General features: G+C 43.7%; 1 protein-coding gene across 1 annotated transcript in view; it reads left to right on the forward strand.

The window, feature by feature from the left end:
• LOC144682303 (dynein axonemal heavy chain 5-like) overlaps window positions 1–18,660 on the forward strand; it is a 319,205-nt gene that overhangs the window by 183,322 nt on the left and 117,223 nt on the right. The window contains exons 47-50 of the mRNA XM_078544778.1: window positions 10,593–10,727; window positions 13,374–13,496; window positions 14,696–14,909; window positions 15,238–15,461. Coding sequence (XP_078400904.1) covers window positions 10,593–10,727; window positions 13,374–13,496; window positions 14,696–14,909; window positions 15,238–15,461 — 696 coding nt within the window. The remainder of the gene's footprint in view (window positions 1–10,592; window positions 10,728–13,373; window positions 13,497–14,695; window positions 14,910–15,237; window positions 15,462–18,660) is intronic.

The following is an 18,660-nucleotide window of genomic DNA, read 5'->3' on the forward strand; positions in this document are numbered from 1 at the left end:
TCAAAGAAAAGGGTTGAGGCATTAGAACAGTATAGCAATGGGGGTAAAGACAAGCAGAGTGTGACAGAAAATTTAACAAAAATTGTACATCAGCAAATAAAGTCATTGCAGGGAACAAAAGTAAAAAAATGAAATTAAAGGTTCTTTATCTGAATGCACAAAGCATCTACAATAAGATAGATGAACTAATGGCACAAATAGAGTTAAATGATTTAGATCTAATCACCATTACAGAGACATAGTTACAAGGTAATCAATGTTTGGAAATAAATATTATAGGATACACAATATTTCAGAAAGACAGAGAGAATGGCAAGGAGGTGGGGTAGCCCTGATAGTAAAGGATGACATAAGCACATAACTGAGAAGGAATCTTGTCTCTGAAAATCATGAAGTAGAATCAGTAAAGGTGAAATTAAGAATAGCAAAAGTCAGAAAACATTTGTGGGAGTAGTTTATAGGCCCCCACACAGTAATTAAACTATTGGGCAAAGCATTAAACAAGGAATTATTGGAGCTTGTAACAAAGGCAACGTAATCATTTTGGGGGACTTTAATTTTCATGAAGACTGGGACAATCAAGTTGGAAAGAGTGATCTAGAAAATGAATTTGTAGAATATTTTTGTGACAGTTTCTTGGAGCAATGCGTTGTGGAACCAACTAGGGATAAAACTATAGGTCTATACTGTGTAATGAAGCAGGGTTAATTAGTAATGTCGTAGTAAAAGATCTGCTGGGAAATAGTGATCATAATACCATTGAATTTCATGTTAAGTTTGAAAATGACATACTCCAATCACAAACAAGAATCTTAAACTTAAACAAAGCCAATTACATAGGTATGAAGGGAGAACTGGCTAAGGTTAATTGGGTAAATAGACTAAAATGTATTGAGGTAAATGAAAAGTGGGAAACATTTTTAAAAAAACAATTCAAAACATAAAATACATTCCATTGAAGAACAAAAACTCAGCAAGGAAGACCCATCTGTGGCTCACTCAGGAAGAATTAGATTAAAAGAAGAGGCTTACAATGTTGCAAAAAATAATAGCAAGTCTGAGGATTGGGAGTGTTTTAGAAACCAGCAGAGGGCCACAAAAAGTTAATAAAAAGGGAAACAATTAGAATATGAGAGTAAACTAGCCAGGAATATAAAAACAGATTATAAGAGCTTTTATCTGTATATAAAAAGGAAAAGAGTAGCTAAAGTAAATGTTGATCCCTTAGAAGCAGAAACAGGAGAAATTACCAAGGGGAATATGGATATGGCAGAGGCATTGAACAAATATTTTGTGTCTGTCTTCACATTAGAAGACACCAGTTTCATACCAGAAATAGATGGGAACCTTGGAGATAAAAAGAGTGAGGAAATTAAGGAAATTAATATCAACAGCAAAAGCATTGGAGAAACTTAAGGGACTAAAATCCTACAAATCCCCAGGACATGATGGCCTACACCCTAGGGTTCTAAAAGAGATAGCTGCAGAGGTAGTGGATGTGCTATGATTTTCCAAAATTCTTTAAGTTCAGGAATGGTCCCGTTTAATTGGAGGCTGGCAGATGTTACACCACTTTTCAAGAAAAGAGGAAGAGAGAAAACAATGAACTACAGGTCAGTTAGTCCAATATCAGTTGTTGGGAAAATGCTGGAATCTATTATTAAGGAAGTCTTAACAATGTGCTTAGAAAAGCACAGTGTGATTGGAACATGACAACATTGTTTTACTAAGGGGAAATCCAGTCTGACAAATTTTTAGAGTCTTTTGAATATGTAACTAGTAGGGTAGATAAAGGGGAACCAGTGGATACAGTAGGCCAGGATTTCCAAAAGACATTTGGTAAGGTGCCACACAAAAGATTAATAGGCAGGATAAGGGCTCATTGAATTGGGGGTAACACTTCAGCATGGATAGAGGATTGGTTAACGGATAGAAAGCAGAGAGTGGGCATAAATGGGGCGTTTTCAAGTTGTCAGGCAGTGAATAGTGGAGGGTCATAAGGATCAATGCTGGGGCTTCAGCTATTTATAATCTATATTAATGGGTAAAATTTTTTGCTTGGCAGGCAGGCGCACGACTGACCTGACTGAGCGTAAAATGATGCGCGATATTTTGGTTGGTAGGTGTGTGCCAGAGTTGGCAGCGCATGTTACATGAAGGGACATGTTTCATAACATTTATAAAATCTTCAATTTTAAAAAAAAATCAGCTCATCTCCCTAAGGCAGGTCTCTGCTTCAGGGAGATTATGTAGCCCGCACTCGCGCGCACATGTGAAGGTTGTGTTCGCCTGGCTTGCATTCCTCCCCCTGCCTGCACAGGGAGCGCTGAGCACTGCCAATTGTACGTTTTACACTGGGCGGGCCTTAATTGGCCTGCCAGTGTGAAATTGCCTTCCTGGCCTGATCGCGGGCAGCGGTCGGCTTCTCTCCCGCCCCTGCCGAGCCTGCACGCCAAGGTCAAAATTCTGCCCAATGACTTAGATGAAGAGACAGAGGGTAATGTATCAAAGTTTGCTGATGATACCAAGCTAGGTGGGAAGGTAAGCTGTGGGGAGGACACAGACAGGCTGCAAAGAGATATAGACAGGTTAAGTGAGTGGGCAACAAGATGGCAGATGGAGTATAATGTAGGGAAGTGTGAAGTTATTCACTTTGGTTATAAGAATGGACAGGCAGAATAATTCTTTAAAGGTGTGAAACTTGTAAGTGTTGATGTTCAGAGAGACATGGATGGTCTCGTACAAGGAATGCTGAAAGTTATCATGCAGGTGCAACAAACAATTGGGAAGACAAGTGGCATGTTGGCCTTTATTGGAAGGGTATTAGAGTACAAGAACAAAAAAATCTTACTACAATTGTACAGGGTTTTGGTGAGACCACATTTGGAATACTGAGTGCAGTTTCGGACTTCACATTTAAGAAAGGATACACTTGCAATGGAGGCTGTATAACAAAGGTTCACTAAATTGGTCCCTGGCATGGAGGGGGTTGTCCTATGATGAGAGGCTGGGTAAATTGGGCATACATTCTCTGGAGTTTAGAAGAAGGAGAGGTGAACTCATTGGAACCTACAAAATTCTGAAGCGTAGCTGCTGAGAGATTGTTTCTGCTGGTCGGGGAGCCTAAAACACAGGGGCACAGTCTCAGGATAAAGGGCTGATCATTTAGGACTGAGATGAGGAGAAATCACTCCACTCAAAGGCCTGTGAATCTTTGGAATTTTCTACCCCAGGGGTTGTGGATGCTGCATCATTGAATACATTTAAGGCTGGGAAGACAGATTTTTGGTTTCTCAGGGAATTAAGAGATATGAGGAGCAGGTGGGAAAATAAATTAAAGCCCAAAATCAGCCATGATCTGTTAAATGGCAGAACAGGCTCAAAGGGTCATGTGGTCTACTCCTGCTCCTATTTTTTGTGTTCATGTGTATAGGACAGTGGAAGAATGGCAATATAGTTCCAAGTCAGGATAGTGTGTGGCTTGGAGGCAAACTTGCAGGTGGTGCTCCCATTCATCTGCAGTCCTTGTCCTTCTGGGTGGTAGAAGTTGCGGCTTTGGGAGTTGCTGTCGTAAGAGCCTTGGTGAGTTGTTGCAGTGCAACCTGTAGATAGTGCACACAGCTGTCACCGTGCCTCGGTGGTGGAGGAAGTGGATGTTGAGTGTGTTGGATGGTGTGCCAATCAAGTGGGCTGCTTTGTCCTGGATGATATCAAACTTCTTGAGTGTTGTTGGAGCTGCACTCATCCAGGCAAATGGAGAGTATTCCATCACACTCCTGATTGTACCTTGTAGATTGTGGACAGGCTTTGGGGAGTCAGGAGGTGAATTACTCTGCACAGAATTCTCAGCCTCTAACCTGCTTTTATAGCCATAGTATTTATATGGTTGGTCCAGTTCAGTTTCTAGTCAATAGTAACCCCCAGGATGTTGATAGTGGGGGGATTCAGCAATGGTAATGACATCATAAATTGGGACAAAATTGTAGGATACTCTCTTGTTCAGGATGGTCATTGCCTGGCACTTGTGTGGCGTGAATGTTACCTGCCACTCATCAGCCCAAGCCTGGGTGTTATTCAGGCCCTGCTGCAAATGGATATGGACTGCTTCAGTATCTGAGGAGTTGTGAATGGTGCTGAATATTGTGCAATCATCAGTGAACATCCCCAACTCAGACCTTGTGATGGAGGGCAGGTCATTGATGAAGTAGCTGAAGATGGTGGGCCTCCTGCAGCGATGTCCCGGAATGGAGATGATTGACCTCCAACAATCACAACCATCTCCCTTTGTACTAGGTATGACTCCAACCAGTGGAGAGTTTTCCCCCTGATTCCTATTGACTTCAGTTTTGCTAGAGCTCCTTGATGCCACACTTGGTCAAATGCAGCCTTGATGTCAAGGGCAGTCACTCTCAACTCACCTCGGGAGTTCAGCTCTTTTGTCCATGTTTGGACTAAGGCTGTAATGAAGTCAGGAGCGAGTAGCCCTGGTGGAACTCAGACTGAACCTCAGTGAGCAGGTTGTTTCTGACTAAGTGCTACTTGATAGCACTGTCAATGGCCCCTTCCATCGCTTTACCTTTGATCGAGAGACTGATGTGGGGGGTGTAATTGGCCAGGTTGAATTTGTCCTGCTTTTTGTGGGCAAGATATTCCTGGGCAGTTTTCGACATTTTTTTTCTTTATTCATTCTTGAGATGTGGGCATTGCTGACTAGGCCAGCATTTATTGCCCATCCCTAATTGCCCCTGAGATGGTGGCACATTGTGGCTGCACCGGAACAGCTTGGCTCAGGGCGCAACTAGTTCTAGAGCACAAGTCTTCAGTACTATTGCTGGACTGTTGTCAGGCCTCATAGCCTTTGCGGTATCCAGTACCTTCAGCCATTTCATGATATCACGTATGACCTATATTAATGACCTAGGCCAAGATTTTCTGCCCCCATTTGTGGCAGGCATGTTTGGTGGTGAGATCGGAGAATATCATGGGAAGGCCCTAATTGCATTTCCTGATGACATAAATCCAGGACGCCATTGTCCCCTCATCCCATCAATGGTCGGCCGCGTTCCCCGCCAACGAATGTTGGGAACCTAACTGTAATAAATTTGCACATATTAATTGTGGCCACACACCAGGCAAGTCTCCGCAGCACCTTCTTCATGGCTGGCTTGTGGTGCTGGGACAAGGGAGACACTGCAAAGGGGGAAGGGGAAAGAAGGCAACCTCGGGGCAAGGGCAACAGTGCAAAGGGGGAAGGGGAAGAAGGCAACCTTGAAGCAATGGCAATAGTGCCGGGGCAGTCATGGCAGCACTGACTGAAGTTTGAGCACAAACACGTGCAGGGTGTTGGGCAGTTGGAGGGAAGAAAACAGCCGGGTAAATGACGAAACATATGGTGAACACTCCACCGCAGCTGAGAGCGTTTAGCTTGAGCTCAATTGACATGAATGGAGTCAGCCCGGTGAAGCAATTGTGCCCACTTAAGAAGCACTAATTCCTCACAGTGCCATTGATTGCTCTTCTACTGTTAACCCCTCGCGCGCACATTTCAAACTCAAAGGAGTGCTACGGTGCTGCAGAACCAATGCATGACTGGACAGGCCTCAGGATCCAGTGGGAAAGGTGGCCATCGAACACTGACGGAGGGGTGTGCTCCTCATCCCTTGCATTATGTTTCAGTTGATATTGAAAAGACACCTCATGGTACAAGCAAACTGTGAAGCCTTGGAGTCCAGGTTAGGAAAATGCCTGTGCCTAAGATGAGAATTCAGGATGCAGCCATGTGGTCGAAGCTGCTGCCACTCGGTCATGTGGTGTGGGGCGGTGCTGGGTGGGGGCATGGTGAACCATCATGCACACTAAACACTGGGCACCCATGTGGTGGCCTGGACTCTCTGGCATACATTAAAGGGCCTTGAGAGGCAGCCGCAGGTGATGACTTGACCAAGAGTGGTCCTTAGGAGACGATTGCTGACCCTTGCGCCTCTCTCTTTGATACTGCAGCAAGGAGACCATCAGGAACATATAGTCTGGTGATCTCGCTGCCTGCCTGATTGCTTACAGGCGGAAGAGGAGAAGGAGAAGAATGCAAGCACTGCCTCCTCCGCACGCAGGGGACGAACCCCACAGAACCGTCATTCGTTGGATTGTTGGATCAGGGACTATAGACGGCACGTGTGCTACTGGCAGACGAGCGAGAAACAGTGTCGCCGATGCCTGCACATTTAAAAAAAACTGGTCATGCACATATGCCACCTTCTGTGGGATTTGACACCATGGGGACTTGAGGGCATCCACTGCCATTGGCGGTTAAAGTTACCGTTGCACTCAATTTCTGCAGCAGTGGCTCCTTCCAGGAGTCCACTGGGAACCTTTGCAGGAACTCACAAGCCTCCACCCATGAATGTATCCAGGAGGTCACGGATGCCCTTTTTGCCAAGGCATACACCTTTGTCAATTTCGTCAGGGATCAGGCAAGTCAGGAAGCAAGAGCGCTGGGATTTGCTTAGATTCCTGGATTCCCACATGTACAGGGTGCCATCGACTGCCCCCAAGTGGCTCTTAAATTTCCCTGGCAACAAGAAGTCCAGTATGTGAACCACAAAGGCTTCCACTCTCTCAATGTTCAACTGGTCTGTGACCATAACAAATGGATCATGCAGATGTGTGTAAGATACCCCTGAAGCATCCATGACTCATACATCCTCAGCAGGCCTCGGATCCCTGACATCTTCCAGGGTTGACTCCTCGGGGATAAGGGCTACCCTCAAAGGATGTTGCTGATGACACCTATGTGGTGGCCTCAGGCTCCTGGTGAAAGAAGGTACAACAAGGCTCATGCCACAACCAGGAGTTTGGTTGAGCACACCATTGGCATCCTGAAAATGAGGTTCTGGTGCTTGGACAGATCTGGTGGAGCGCTCCAGTACACTCCATTGAGGGCGTCACGCAGCATAGTGGCTTGCTGCGTGCTACACAACCTGGTGATGCAATGGAAGGAGGACCTGGATGATGAGGAGATTGAAGAGCTGCACGTCTCCTCTGATGAGGAGGAAGTCGAAGGGGATGAATGTGATGAGGTCCTGGAAGAGTCGATGAGGCCATTGCACTGGCCAGGCGAAGTAGGTGTAGTCGTATGTGGCCCTCATTGTCACAAGATTCCAGGAGGATGATGACGAGATGCAGTGAGGATGCTCCTGAGATCTTCACATTGCATCTGGGAACGTCTGACACTGTCTGGCTGAGGGTAGTGCACATACGCTCTGTGAAGAGGCTCATATCATGGAAACGCTGCTGAGAAATAGCAGGCACATGGACTTTCAGATAACTTGATCCTTTGGCAGGCTTCAACACCTGTTCCCTTCAACATCACACCTTCAGCTGTCAGGAATGGTGTTGAGACGGTGGGGGGGGCAGCCCTGTCTCTAAGGTGCTGACAGCACGCAGAGAACATCACGGAACCCAGTGATGCTTGCGTACGAGATTCTTGCAGCAAACGGCCACATGGACAGTGACTTTAAAGCCGGACAATCACTGTGCTCAAAAGGTTGCACTCTGCATAGGAGAGAGGCCCTAGACAGCGACACTAGCCTTCATTTTGTGCAGGAAACAATGTTTCCCATCTGATTGACATGAGCACTGCTCAACAAAACAAGGAGCTATAGACGAGAAGACATTCTTGGGAGTGTATTTACAATGGTCAACATTAAGTACAAGTGGTTAACACCCGTGCCCATGTTGTGCAACTAAATCTTCTAGACCTTTCTAACCCTGCTGCTATATCTAGGTGCTCCCCTGACAGCCACAGTGGAGGTGGAGGCAGCCTTCTGACTGCTACGCCCTGTTGTCTCTGATGACCTTGGCAAACATCCTCTGATGGGCCGAGACCTGAACGGCCCTGGCCTGCTTTTGGGGCGCTGCTGTATGACAATGGCACCCTCCTTGGCCTGTGGAGCTGGAGCTGCTGGGGTCATAGGACGAGGGGATTCAGATGGGCCAGACACTCCCAGAGTCACCTGGGTGGTTGGCATTGGGGTCTGCTGATCCTCCTCCCCAAGGGTGGCCAAGGGACCCTGGCTGACTCCATAAGAGGAAGGGGCAACTGGAGTGAGATCTCGCGTTGGCACTGATGGATGTCTGCAAGTGCCTCAGCTCCTGCAGCATTGCAGGACATATGTCCTGGCCAAGATCTCCATCATGGCCACCATCCTACCAGTGTTGACCTTGATGCGTTGACATGCCGGTGCTTTCACCTCAGACTGAATCTGGAAGGACCCCTCCATCATGCCTTGCAATCCGAGGAGTGCAGCGCACATCCCTTCCTGATGTTCCCAAACCTGCCTTTGCAGCTCCAGCAACTGAGGCATGACCAAGTCCAGAGGCTCCTCATCTGACTCTGACTTCAGCAGTCCGCTTGAACGCTGGAAACCTGGGAAGTCCCTGCCGCCAACTGCTGTGGATTGGACAGTGCAATGTGCTCACCAGATTGTGACCCCAATGCTACTCTAGAGCTAGGTCCCACTGCAGTGTGTGTCTCTGCGCTGGTGGAGGCTGTGATGGGTCTTCAATGTTGGTGTCTGTAGATTCCTCTTCCATGGTGTGCTTTGGGCTGGAGTCGAGGACCTGGCTCGTGAACCCCCTCAGTTACTTCCCAGATGTGCCTGTGAAAGCAAGGAGAGATAATTAGTGCGTGGCAGGGGACTGCAGAACAGGGGATCTCACTCACAGCATGGTTGTCTGATGGATCTTGCACTGCTGGATGCTCACTTGGTTGAACACCGCCGACCTCACCATCAGCACAGGAACAGTCCAGAAAGTTGTGGGCCAACTGCACGGTACTATTTTCAAAGCCTGTGAGGACCTTGAGGTTGGGCATTCCTTCACTAGTCTGCGACCTCTCATTTTTGTTGTGTGCCAGCTTGTCCTGCATGAATCCAGATGGAGAGTGTGTAAGCAGGACACCTGCCAAGCCAGATGAAAAGGGTGACTGGCATGTGTGGGTGCTGAGTGGCGCCATGGACAGGATGAGGACATGACCCACAGGGCAGATGAAGGTGTGTGTGAGACAGTGAATGGTGATGTCCCTTGAACTGACAATGAGTGAGATCCCTGTGGCTGTGTTATGGATTTGTGAGTATGTGAGTTGAGAGTGATGAGAAGAGTGACTTACCCTGGAGGAGATCATTCATCCTCTTTCAGCACCTTGGCTGTCCTCTTTTGCAGGGCGTTGGTGCTGACCACTGCTGCCGCCACCTCCCATGCTGGATTGGTCACCTTGCTTGCTGGTCTTTGCCCAGAGCAGGGGTAGAGGACTTCAGCTGGCCTCCACTGTGTCCAGTAGGTGCTTGAGGGAGGCATCGCTAAATTTGGGGGCAGTATGTTTCCTCCATTTGGCAGCCATGATTTTGCAGTAGCTTTCAATCCCTTAGAGAGTGCTAGCTCTATGCTACTGAAAGCCTGAGGTCACGGTGGGGCGGGTGAATCAGAGGGTCCCCTGCCAGTGATCCAACACGAAACCCATGCCTCTGCATTTTTTAAACAAAAAGCTGCACGATATGGTGGAAAATGCCACCATTGCCATTGGCAGGTCAAACACCACTTTCCCCGCCCGATATAGGACTTTGTTAATTTCTGGGATGATTCCACCCCTAGTCTTGGTTGTGCAGGGTACAATTTTAAAATTTGCAAATGATACAAAACTTATAAGTACTGGAACTATGAGGAAGACAGTATTGACTTCAAAAGGACATAGACAGGCTGGTGGAATTGGTTAGGCTGCCAAGGCCCTTGAGATGCCAGCCCTGTGATTGAGCTGGCAGCATTAGGAGACTGCTTTCCATCTAGCCAGTCAATTAGGAGATCGCCACTGGTCAAATACCTCCCCTGATTTGACCTGTTTTGCCTTGTGGGCTGGGAATTCCCATTTGGTCCTAATGTCAGGGTCCTAAAACTCACAAGAAAATCCTATCCATAAACACATCCACTGTGTTGTTTTGTTTACTGTAGATTTTAACATTAGCAGCAGGGAAGGGGGCTGAAAACTCTTTGACCCTCTCCACCTGTGCTCCTGATCCAGATTCAGTACATGGGGGTCAGGGGAGGGCATCACATTTAAATATTTATCATGTATCATGACAGCCAGGAAAGGGGGATAGAGCACTGAGAATGCAGTTAGAGTTCCCTTCAAACATTTAGGCTGTTTGGACTCTTTTATAAGATAGATAAAATGAAGCAAAATGCTACAGACTCAATTCTGAGGAATTCAACCCATGATTGTATCCTACCTGTAGACTACTTTGGGCCTCTCTTGCACAATTCCGTGAACCTGGATACCAATTTCATTGCATCCAGATCTCTGGATGTTAAGGAGGTGGGAGCTGTGTGAATTCTGACTATCTAACCTGTTATGAGAAACTTCTGCCCAGTCCTGGTCCCCACAAGAAATCTCTGTGACTTATCTTCTGTGCGACAACTTCAGACCCTGCTTCATTTTTACCCTTTGTCCATTTCTGCCCTGCCCATTTCACTCTGGAAATGCCTCCCTGGGCTCAAGGAAATTCATAGCCAAGATGATTTCAATTGATTTCTTTTCACAGGGCGTGCTTTTGACTGGTGAACAAGGAACTGCTAAGACAGTCATCATAAAAAGCTACCTGTCTAAGTATAACACTGAAATTCATCTGCCAAAAAGCCTTAACTTTTCATCGGCCACTACACCTTTAATGTTTCAGGTAAAGAGTGAATGAATAACTTCCTGCACATTGAAATTAGGTGACACTTAACTCAGAAAAAAAACACAAAGCTTTTTTGTAACATGGAAAATTCTTCCTATTCTCCTCTATCCAGCCCCCACTAATGAGGCAATTTGTCATCTTTCACAACTGCCCACCATCACCAGCAGGTTCAGTAATTTGACATTAACCTATCCTTTCCCCCGCTAATGAAGTTGCCACGATTCACTGGGGATAGTGCGCTGCAATATCAAGCCCCACTGCTCCCCGAGCTGTGACAAATGTGAAAATGTTTGATCAACCCACCTAACTGTTTAATTTAGATTAATAGAATGCGGGCACCAGGTTTGTAAACTTAATAAGTAAATAACTGTTTATTGAACAAATTGTCTTTAACCAGTGACAAAAGAAAGAAATATGAACTGCTAACTTCTAACTCTATAACCTGAACTCTACCCCTTCTTAAATCCCTATACATACTCATACAAGACACACAAAGCATGGATTTTAAGGGTGGGATAAAACAGTTCAATAGCACTAATTCCAGAGTACAGAATTTGATGGGTTGATTTTAATCGATGTCTTCCAAATTCCTTTCAGTTCTTTGTTGATGATATGAGATGGTCTTCCAGCACATTGTAGTCTTTAGTTCACCAGTTGAGCACTTGTCTTTCAATGTCTCTAATGGCAATTTTCCCCTTTTCCTCTTGACAGGGGTTTTCAGAGAGAGAGCAGGTTATAGAGATATGAGGAGAAAAAGCCACCTAGCTATTATTGTTGGATTACTCTAGCTATTATTGTGGGATTACTAGAACCTTACACACACAAGAGCAAGAGGCTTTGGGTTTTTTTCCTTTCAGGCTAGGAGCTATTCTGTTGCACTGCTCCCAGTGCACCAAACCTGGTCACCTGGTCAGGAGCCAATTAAAATGTTGTTGACAGGTAGTTCCTCATTAGACCAGACTTCTCCTCAGCACCATCCTGTCTTTCATGGCCCACCCTGTTCCAGGACAGCAACATTGTATATATTCCTCACATTGTTCCAGTGGACATGTCCTTCAAACTGTGGGCATTGTAATTTTAATCCACAGTTCAACAGAAATGAAAAGATATGTTCTTTACAAAGTACATCGCTGACAACTCTCCCCACAGACAAATGTTGACATCTCCTCCTCCCTGTGGGGTACTACCTTATCCCTTTCTCACAATACCACATTTCCAAACCCCCACATGTTTCCAAACTCAGCACCCCTTCTCCAAAAGCCAGTCATGTGCTTTACATTTTATCCTCCAGCTTTGCTTCCACACATCTACTGCCTACTTGTGGCACCCACTTTGTCAACAATCCCCTTTCCCCCTCCCATCACCACCCTCCACTGAGGTATATTCACAAGCACTGACTCACTCTACTTGTCCTCTATGAGTTGCTATTTTGACAGTACCCTCCCCAAATGAGGCACTTATCTACACCCACTATCTGAACCCCACTTTCCTGAATCACTTTTGCAACACCTGCCCCTACTATTGGGGCATTTTTCCATGCCCCTCAGACCTACATTTCCACAAACCTTCTCCTAGTGAGATACTTTTCCTCCACCGCAACCCCTGTATGGCATTTTCCCTAATGCATCTCCCAATGCAATACTGTGGTAGCTTCCCTCTTCTCATGGGGAGGAAAGGGTGATCTAGTGGGGAGGAAATGCTTCTTTCCCTGGACCCTCCTTCCCTCCCCTCCTCCCTGCACCTTTCTCCTCTTCCGACTTCCCTCTCCCCCACCTATCTTGTGCCATCCTTGCCTCCTCTCTTCGCCCTTTCTATCTCTCACCATTTTTCCCTATTTCCTCTTTTCCTCCTCAGATCTTTGCCATCCTCTCTTATCCTCTCCCCCTTCGCCAATGTACTCACCCTTTAACCTTGACCTCAAGATAGGTCTTGACTACCCATCTGCCAACAGGAGCTGAACTAATATCACAAATAATTACTAGACAGACAGCCGAGAATTACAGACTATAATTCAGTCTTGGGGTTCAGGTGATCAGCAAATTGCTTGAATGTCTCAAACATCTTGCAATTCAAGATGTAACTTGAACCCCTCCATTGGATTACCACACTATAACCTGTTACCACCTATTCATAACTGAACATTGAACTTATTGTGATCAATTGTTCATTTCATTAGTATAGCTACTGTAATGTTATTTTCATTGTTAGTCCTCTTGTATAAATGTCCCCTTGTGTCAATGATATAGAGGTCAGCTGCAGTCTTTGCTGACAGTAAAGAAACCTATTGGAGACAGATCCCCTCCTCTATAAGAGCCAGCAGGTATCAGGACCAATTTAGAGGCCCTAATCTAATATTGAAATTCGAGTGACTGTTCAACAGATTGAATGGCTGACTGCCATGTAATCCCTCTCTGATCTAATTATTTTATCTCTCTTTCAGACAGTAACTTCTTTTTTTTAAAGTTATTGTTAACTGCTTCGAAAAAAACTGTTCCAAATCGGATCAAAAACTCATTCACTTCCCAAGTCAAATGTTGACAATGGTTTCACACAATTTTGAAGGTCGTTTGTATGAGCGAGCTAAAAGATTATTAGAATTTTCATCTTTCAAATTAAGTCTACATATTTTGAATTTTTAAATAGAGGACTATAGAAAGCTATGTGGACAAAAGAATGGGGAATGTTTACGGACCTCAAGCTGGAAAGAAAATAACCGTGTTTATAGATGATGTAAACATGCCTATTATTAACAAATGGGGCGATCAGGTAAATAAAACTGTTCAGTCAATTTACTTCTTTGTTAACTTTTTAAAATCAGATTGCCACTATCTTGTTGAATGTATCTAACAAGACTACACTTGCTCAAGTGAAGTAGATGTTTTCCAATATCAGGTGGCCAAGAAGATTAAGTGGTCTGTAATCATTGTATGATTTTGGCCATGAGCCAGAGCATTAGCTTAACACCTGATTAAATTTTCTCAGTGTTGATTTCTAAAACAAAACTTTCTGGAATAGCTGACAGTGCTATATACATATGATACCACATGCCAGCCCTTCAGGAGAAAAGTAATGTGGACTTAAAAAATCTGTATTTTTATCTTTTGATGCTTTTGTTTATTAGACATAAAAACATTAGCAATGGGAAAAATGGCTGTTTGACAGTCACGATTCATCTAATTGAATAATAAAAACTTTGCTCACTTTCCAATTGGTGCGGAAAGGCAGGGCACTGGATTGGACGTGTCTGGTGACTAACAAAAGGTGTGTCAGGGCAGTAAGAGTCAGGAGATTAAGTGATGAAACCTCCAGGAATACATTCAACCAGAGTTGACAACCCTGCTCCATACGCAAGATTAATCTTTTCACAATATAAGTGCTTCACTGCACTATAGTAATGTAAGCAGTACTTTTGTTAAAGAGTCACGTATAAAAATAGTTTCTATTGGGTTCTCATTTTATATTTTTAGCATTAAAATACTGATTTTTAAAGTCCTTTTAAAACTAATTAATGTAAGCGTTAATATAAGGACACAAATATCATAAGTGTTTATGTTACACCCATAAGGATTAAGGAATATATATTACCTTCGCAGCAGCAGAAGCCACAGCTTCTTAAAAAATTCAATTTAAAAATTGGGACAAAAAAAACCTAGCATATATCCTTGAGGGCTATGTCTGTCAATTTCTTACAGACCCAATATCTAACACATGGCACATGTTTTTTTCACAATGGTGAATTGGTAAAATAAATTTTCCACTTTGATTTTTTAAATGTGTTTTGATACACTGGTGCATGGCTGTATGACATAGTTGACAATTTACTTTTAACTGTACTCAATTTCCAACAATAGATGAGACTGTATCTTTCTTCAGCATTGGGATTGAGACCTTCCTCCATGGGAGTGGGATGGGATAAAATCATGACAGGAAAACTTTAGTAAAATATTGTTTTGTCATGCTCTAAGGTAACTAATGAGATTTTGAGACAGCTGATGGAACAGAGGGGGTTCTATAACCTGGAGAAGCCAGGAGAGTTCACGCATATTGTGGACATCCAGTTTATTGCTGCGATGATCCACCCTGGCGGAGGACGGAATGATATCCCTCAAAGGCTGAAGAGACATTTCTCCATTTTTAACTGTACACTGTATTCCAACATCTCCATTGACAAAGTCTTTGGTAAGTCAGGCTTTATGGATATATTGTATTTGACCATTTTTTTTTGCAATATGTAACCTCTATAATTTACATATTGTATTTGCCACCCTTCATATAAAATTCACGATAATTTATATCAAATTCACAGCAGGGAGTAGAAATGTAATTAGGGCCATATATTTTAGTTGTGGTTAGTATTCTGAACCTTAACATTTTGTTAGGTAATTTAATATTTAGGAATAGGTTGGATATAAGTATTTTTTAGGCTAAAAAATGTTTCCTTCAAAAGTGTATTTCAGTAATTAAGTGAGATTTTCTCTGCTGTAACATTATTTCCTAATGGCTGCAGGTGTGATTGGAGTTGGTCATTTTTGCAAGCAGCGGGGATTTACTGAGGAGGTTACAGGCTTGGCAGCTCAACTTGTTCCCATCACACGCAAATTGTGGCAAGTTGTCAAAGTTAAGATGCTTCCAACGCCAGCTAAGTTTCATTATGTGTTTAATTTACGAGATCTCTCCAGAATTTGGCAGGGCATGCTCAACGCCACTGCGGAGGTCATTTGTTACAAAGAGGTAAAGTTTTCTATAATAACAATGGTGACTGCACTTCAAAAGTAATTACTTGGCTATGAAGCACAATAGGATACCTTGAGGATATGCTAAGACGTTCTATGAATGAAGGTTCATTCTTTTATCTTCCCTCCTTCCAAATAAGAATGCCATGCTTCATAACATTTATTTTTGTTCACACATCTCCTAAACTTCCTAACTTTTACCTCCAGCTTTGGATTTCTTCACAATTGCCTTTGCTATATTATGTGTGGGCTTGTTTGGGTCTGGAGACCTGGGGCACCAGGGTTCACTTTCTCTCTCGTCCAAGTTAATAAACACCAACACAAATGCAAATGCTGCAGATGCTTGAAATCTGAAATAGAAACAGAAAATGCTGGAAATAAGCAGCAGTCCAGGCAGCATCTGTAGAGAGAAAAACAAGTAACATTTCAGGCTGACGACCTTTTTTCAGAGGTATAGCAGATTTTAAGTACAAGGGCAAGGAAAGAGACTGGAGAACGAATACATGGGAAAGTCTGTGATGGGATGGAAGACAGGAGAGATTAAATGGCAAATGGGATGATGGTGCCAGGCAATAGTAGATGGTAATAGGACAAGTGAAGAAACTAAAGATGGGTCTAAAGAAGGTGTAAATGGGAATAGCAAAATCATCACCAACAACTGCTGTCTGAAAAAATGATTGAAAAGGTTATGATCTGAAATTATTGAGTTCAATGTTGAGTCTAGAAAACTGTAAAGTACCCAATGAAACGATGAAGTGCTGTTTCTTGAGTATATGTTCAGTTTCATTGGAGCAGTGTAGGAGACTGAGGACAGAGAGGTCGGAGTTGGAGTGGGTTGGAGGATTTAAATGGCAGGCAATCAGAAACTCATGGTCCTGCTTGCTGACTGAATAGAGATATTCCCGCAAAGCGGCCAACAACTTGCGTTTTATTTCTCTGATGTAGAGGAGGCTACATAGTGGGCAGTGAATACTACACTAAATTGAAAGAAGTAAATTTCAATCACTGTTTCACCTAGAAATAAACTCCATGATTGAAAGCATCATTTGGTACTGGAGAACTCTCTTCACCAGTGGCATTCAAGTGTTGACTCCACTATTAATCATCTACTTAAAATACAAGCACTGTAAATGCAAGTTTACTTGTCAGCTTAAAAATGCCTAGTTTTCTGGTGTACAAGATATTGTAAGTGATACTGACAGGCAAATATATCACTGACGTCAGGAAGTTGTTCTTCATACAGAGGGATCAACTCTTGCCACACAGTCAGAAGGTTGCTGATTCAAGTCCCACCCCAGGATTTGAGCACATAATCTAGCATGGCCCCCAGTGCAGTACTGAGGAAGGGCTGTAGCTTCAGAGCTGCCAATTTGGTTTAATGTAAAAAGATCCCATGGCATTATTCAAAGTAGAAAAACATCCTGGTCAATCTTCATCCCTCAACAAACACCACCAAAAGCAAATAAGCTGGTCATTTGTGCAATCTTAGAGTGGAATTATCACAGGAAACGGGAAATGGGCACAGGGAGTTCAATCTCCTAAAAGCGATGTTGGACCAGGATCCCAATGTCATTCCGCCCTCCTCTGGGTTTCACCGGGGTGGGATTGAAGGTGAGGGGAACCCATATGCAGCTGTCTAGTAAGTAATTAAAATATTGAAATAGGCATTGAGTACTATTTTAACCCTCGATTCCGAAGGGCTGCCTTCCCAAATATCCTCTTCATTCCAATGAGTGCTGCAGTTTCGAAAGTCCAAATGCAAGGTGAGCCATCGTAACCCATGTATGGTCCCTTTAATTTGAAATCCTTCTTTTGACAAACTGAACACACCTTCCCATTCACCCTTCCTGATTGGTTGGGGAACCCAGAGGAGGGCTGCTAATACCATTTAGTTAAAGAGCCTCAGCAAAGCCCACTCCATCACCATTTGAGTTCCCGACTAGCAAATGGTCCCAGCATTTGGCCAGGTACTAAGTAGGGAAAATTTGATGTTCTGTTTGCCTATATAACAATGACTGCACTGTGAAAATAATTCATTGGTTGTAAGAACATAAGAACATACTTAAGAACATAAGTAGGAGCAGGAGTAGGCATTTGGCCCTTTGAGTCTGCTCCACCATTCAGTAAATTCATCGCTTGTCTTCTACCTCAACTCCACCCCCTTCCACTATTCCCATATCTGTTCATTCTCTTTTTACCCAAAAATCTATCGACCTTTGCCTTGAATATACTCAACGACTGATTATCCACAGCCCTCTGGGCTAGAAAACTCCAAAGATTCATAACGCTTTGAGTGAAGAAATTTCTCCTCATCTTAGTCTGAAATGGCCAACACCTTATTCTGAGATTGTAACTCCTGGTTCTATGCTCCTAGCCAGAGGAAACACCCTCCCAGCATCTACTCTGTCAAGCTCTTTAAAAATGTTATATGTTTCAATAAGATCACCTCTCATTCTTCTAGGAAATAAGGCCTATTTCATGCAATCTCTTCTCAGAAGATAATTGCCTCATCCCAGCAATCAGTTTACTGAACATTCTTTGCACTTCCTTTAAGGCAAATATACCCTTTCTTAGGTAAGGACACCAAAAATGTATACGACACTCCAGGGGTGGTTTCACCAAGGAGCTATATCATTGCATGAAGACTTCTTTCCTCTTATACTTTGCTTTATAATAAAGGCTAACATATCATTTGCTTTCCTAATTGCTTGCTGTACCTGCAAGTTAGCTTTCTGTGATTCAGGTGCAAGGACAAGCCTCTTTGAACATCAACATTTCCCAGTCTCTCACCATTTAAAAAAATTCCACTTTTCTATTTCTTCTACCAAAGTTGATGACTTCATATTTCTCTACATTATATTCCAGTTGCCGCATTGTTGCCCACTCGCTTAATCTGTCTATATTCCTTTGCAGCCTCTTTGTATTCTCCTCATAGCTTACTTTCCCACCTGGCTTTGCATTGTCAGCAAACTTGGATACATTATACATGGTCACCTCATTTAAGGCCAAAACTGTACTCCACTAGTTATAGTTTGTCAACCTGAATTTGACACATTTGTTCCGACTCCTTTTTTGTCTGTTAATCAATTCTCAATCCGTGATAATTTATTGCCCTTAATCCCATGAGCCTTAATTGTGTCATATCATCTTCTGTGGCACCTTATTGAATGTATTTTGAAAATCCAAATTTGCTCCGT

Source organism: Cetorhinus maximus, chromosome 6 (assembly GCF_964194155.1).
Source record: "Cetorhinus maximus chromosome 6, sCetMax3.hap1.1, whole genome shotgun sequence".
NCBI lineage: Eukaryota > Metazoa > Chordata > Chondrichthyes > Lamniformes > Cetorhinidae > Cetorhinus > Cetorhinus maximus.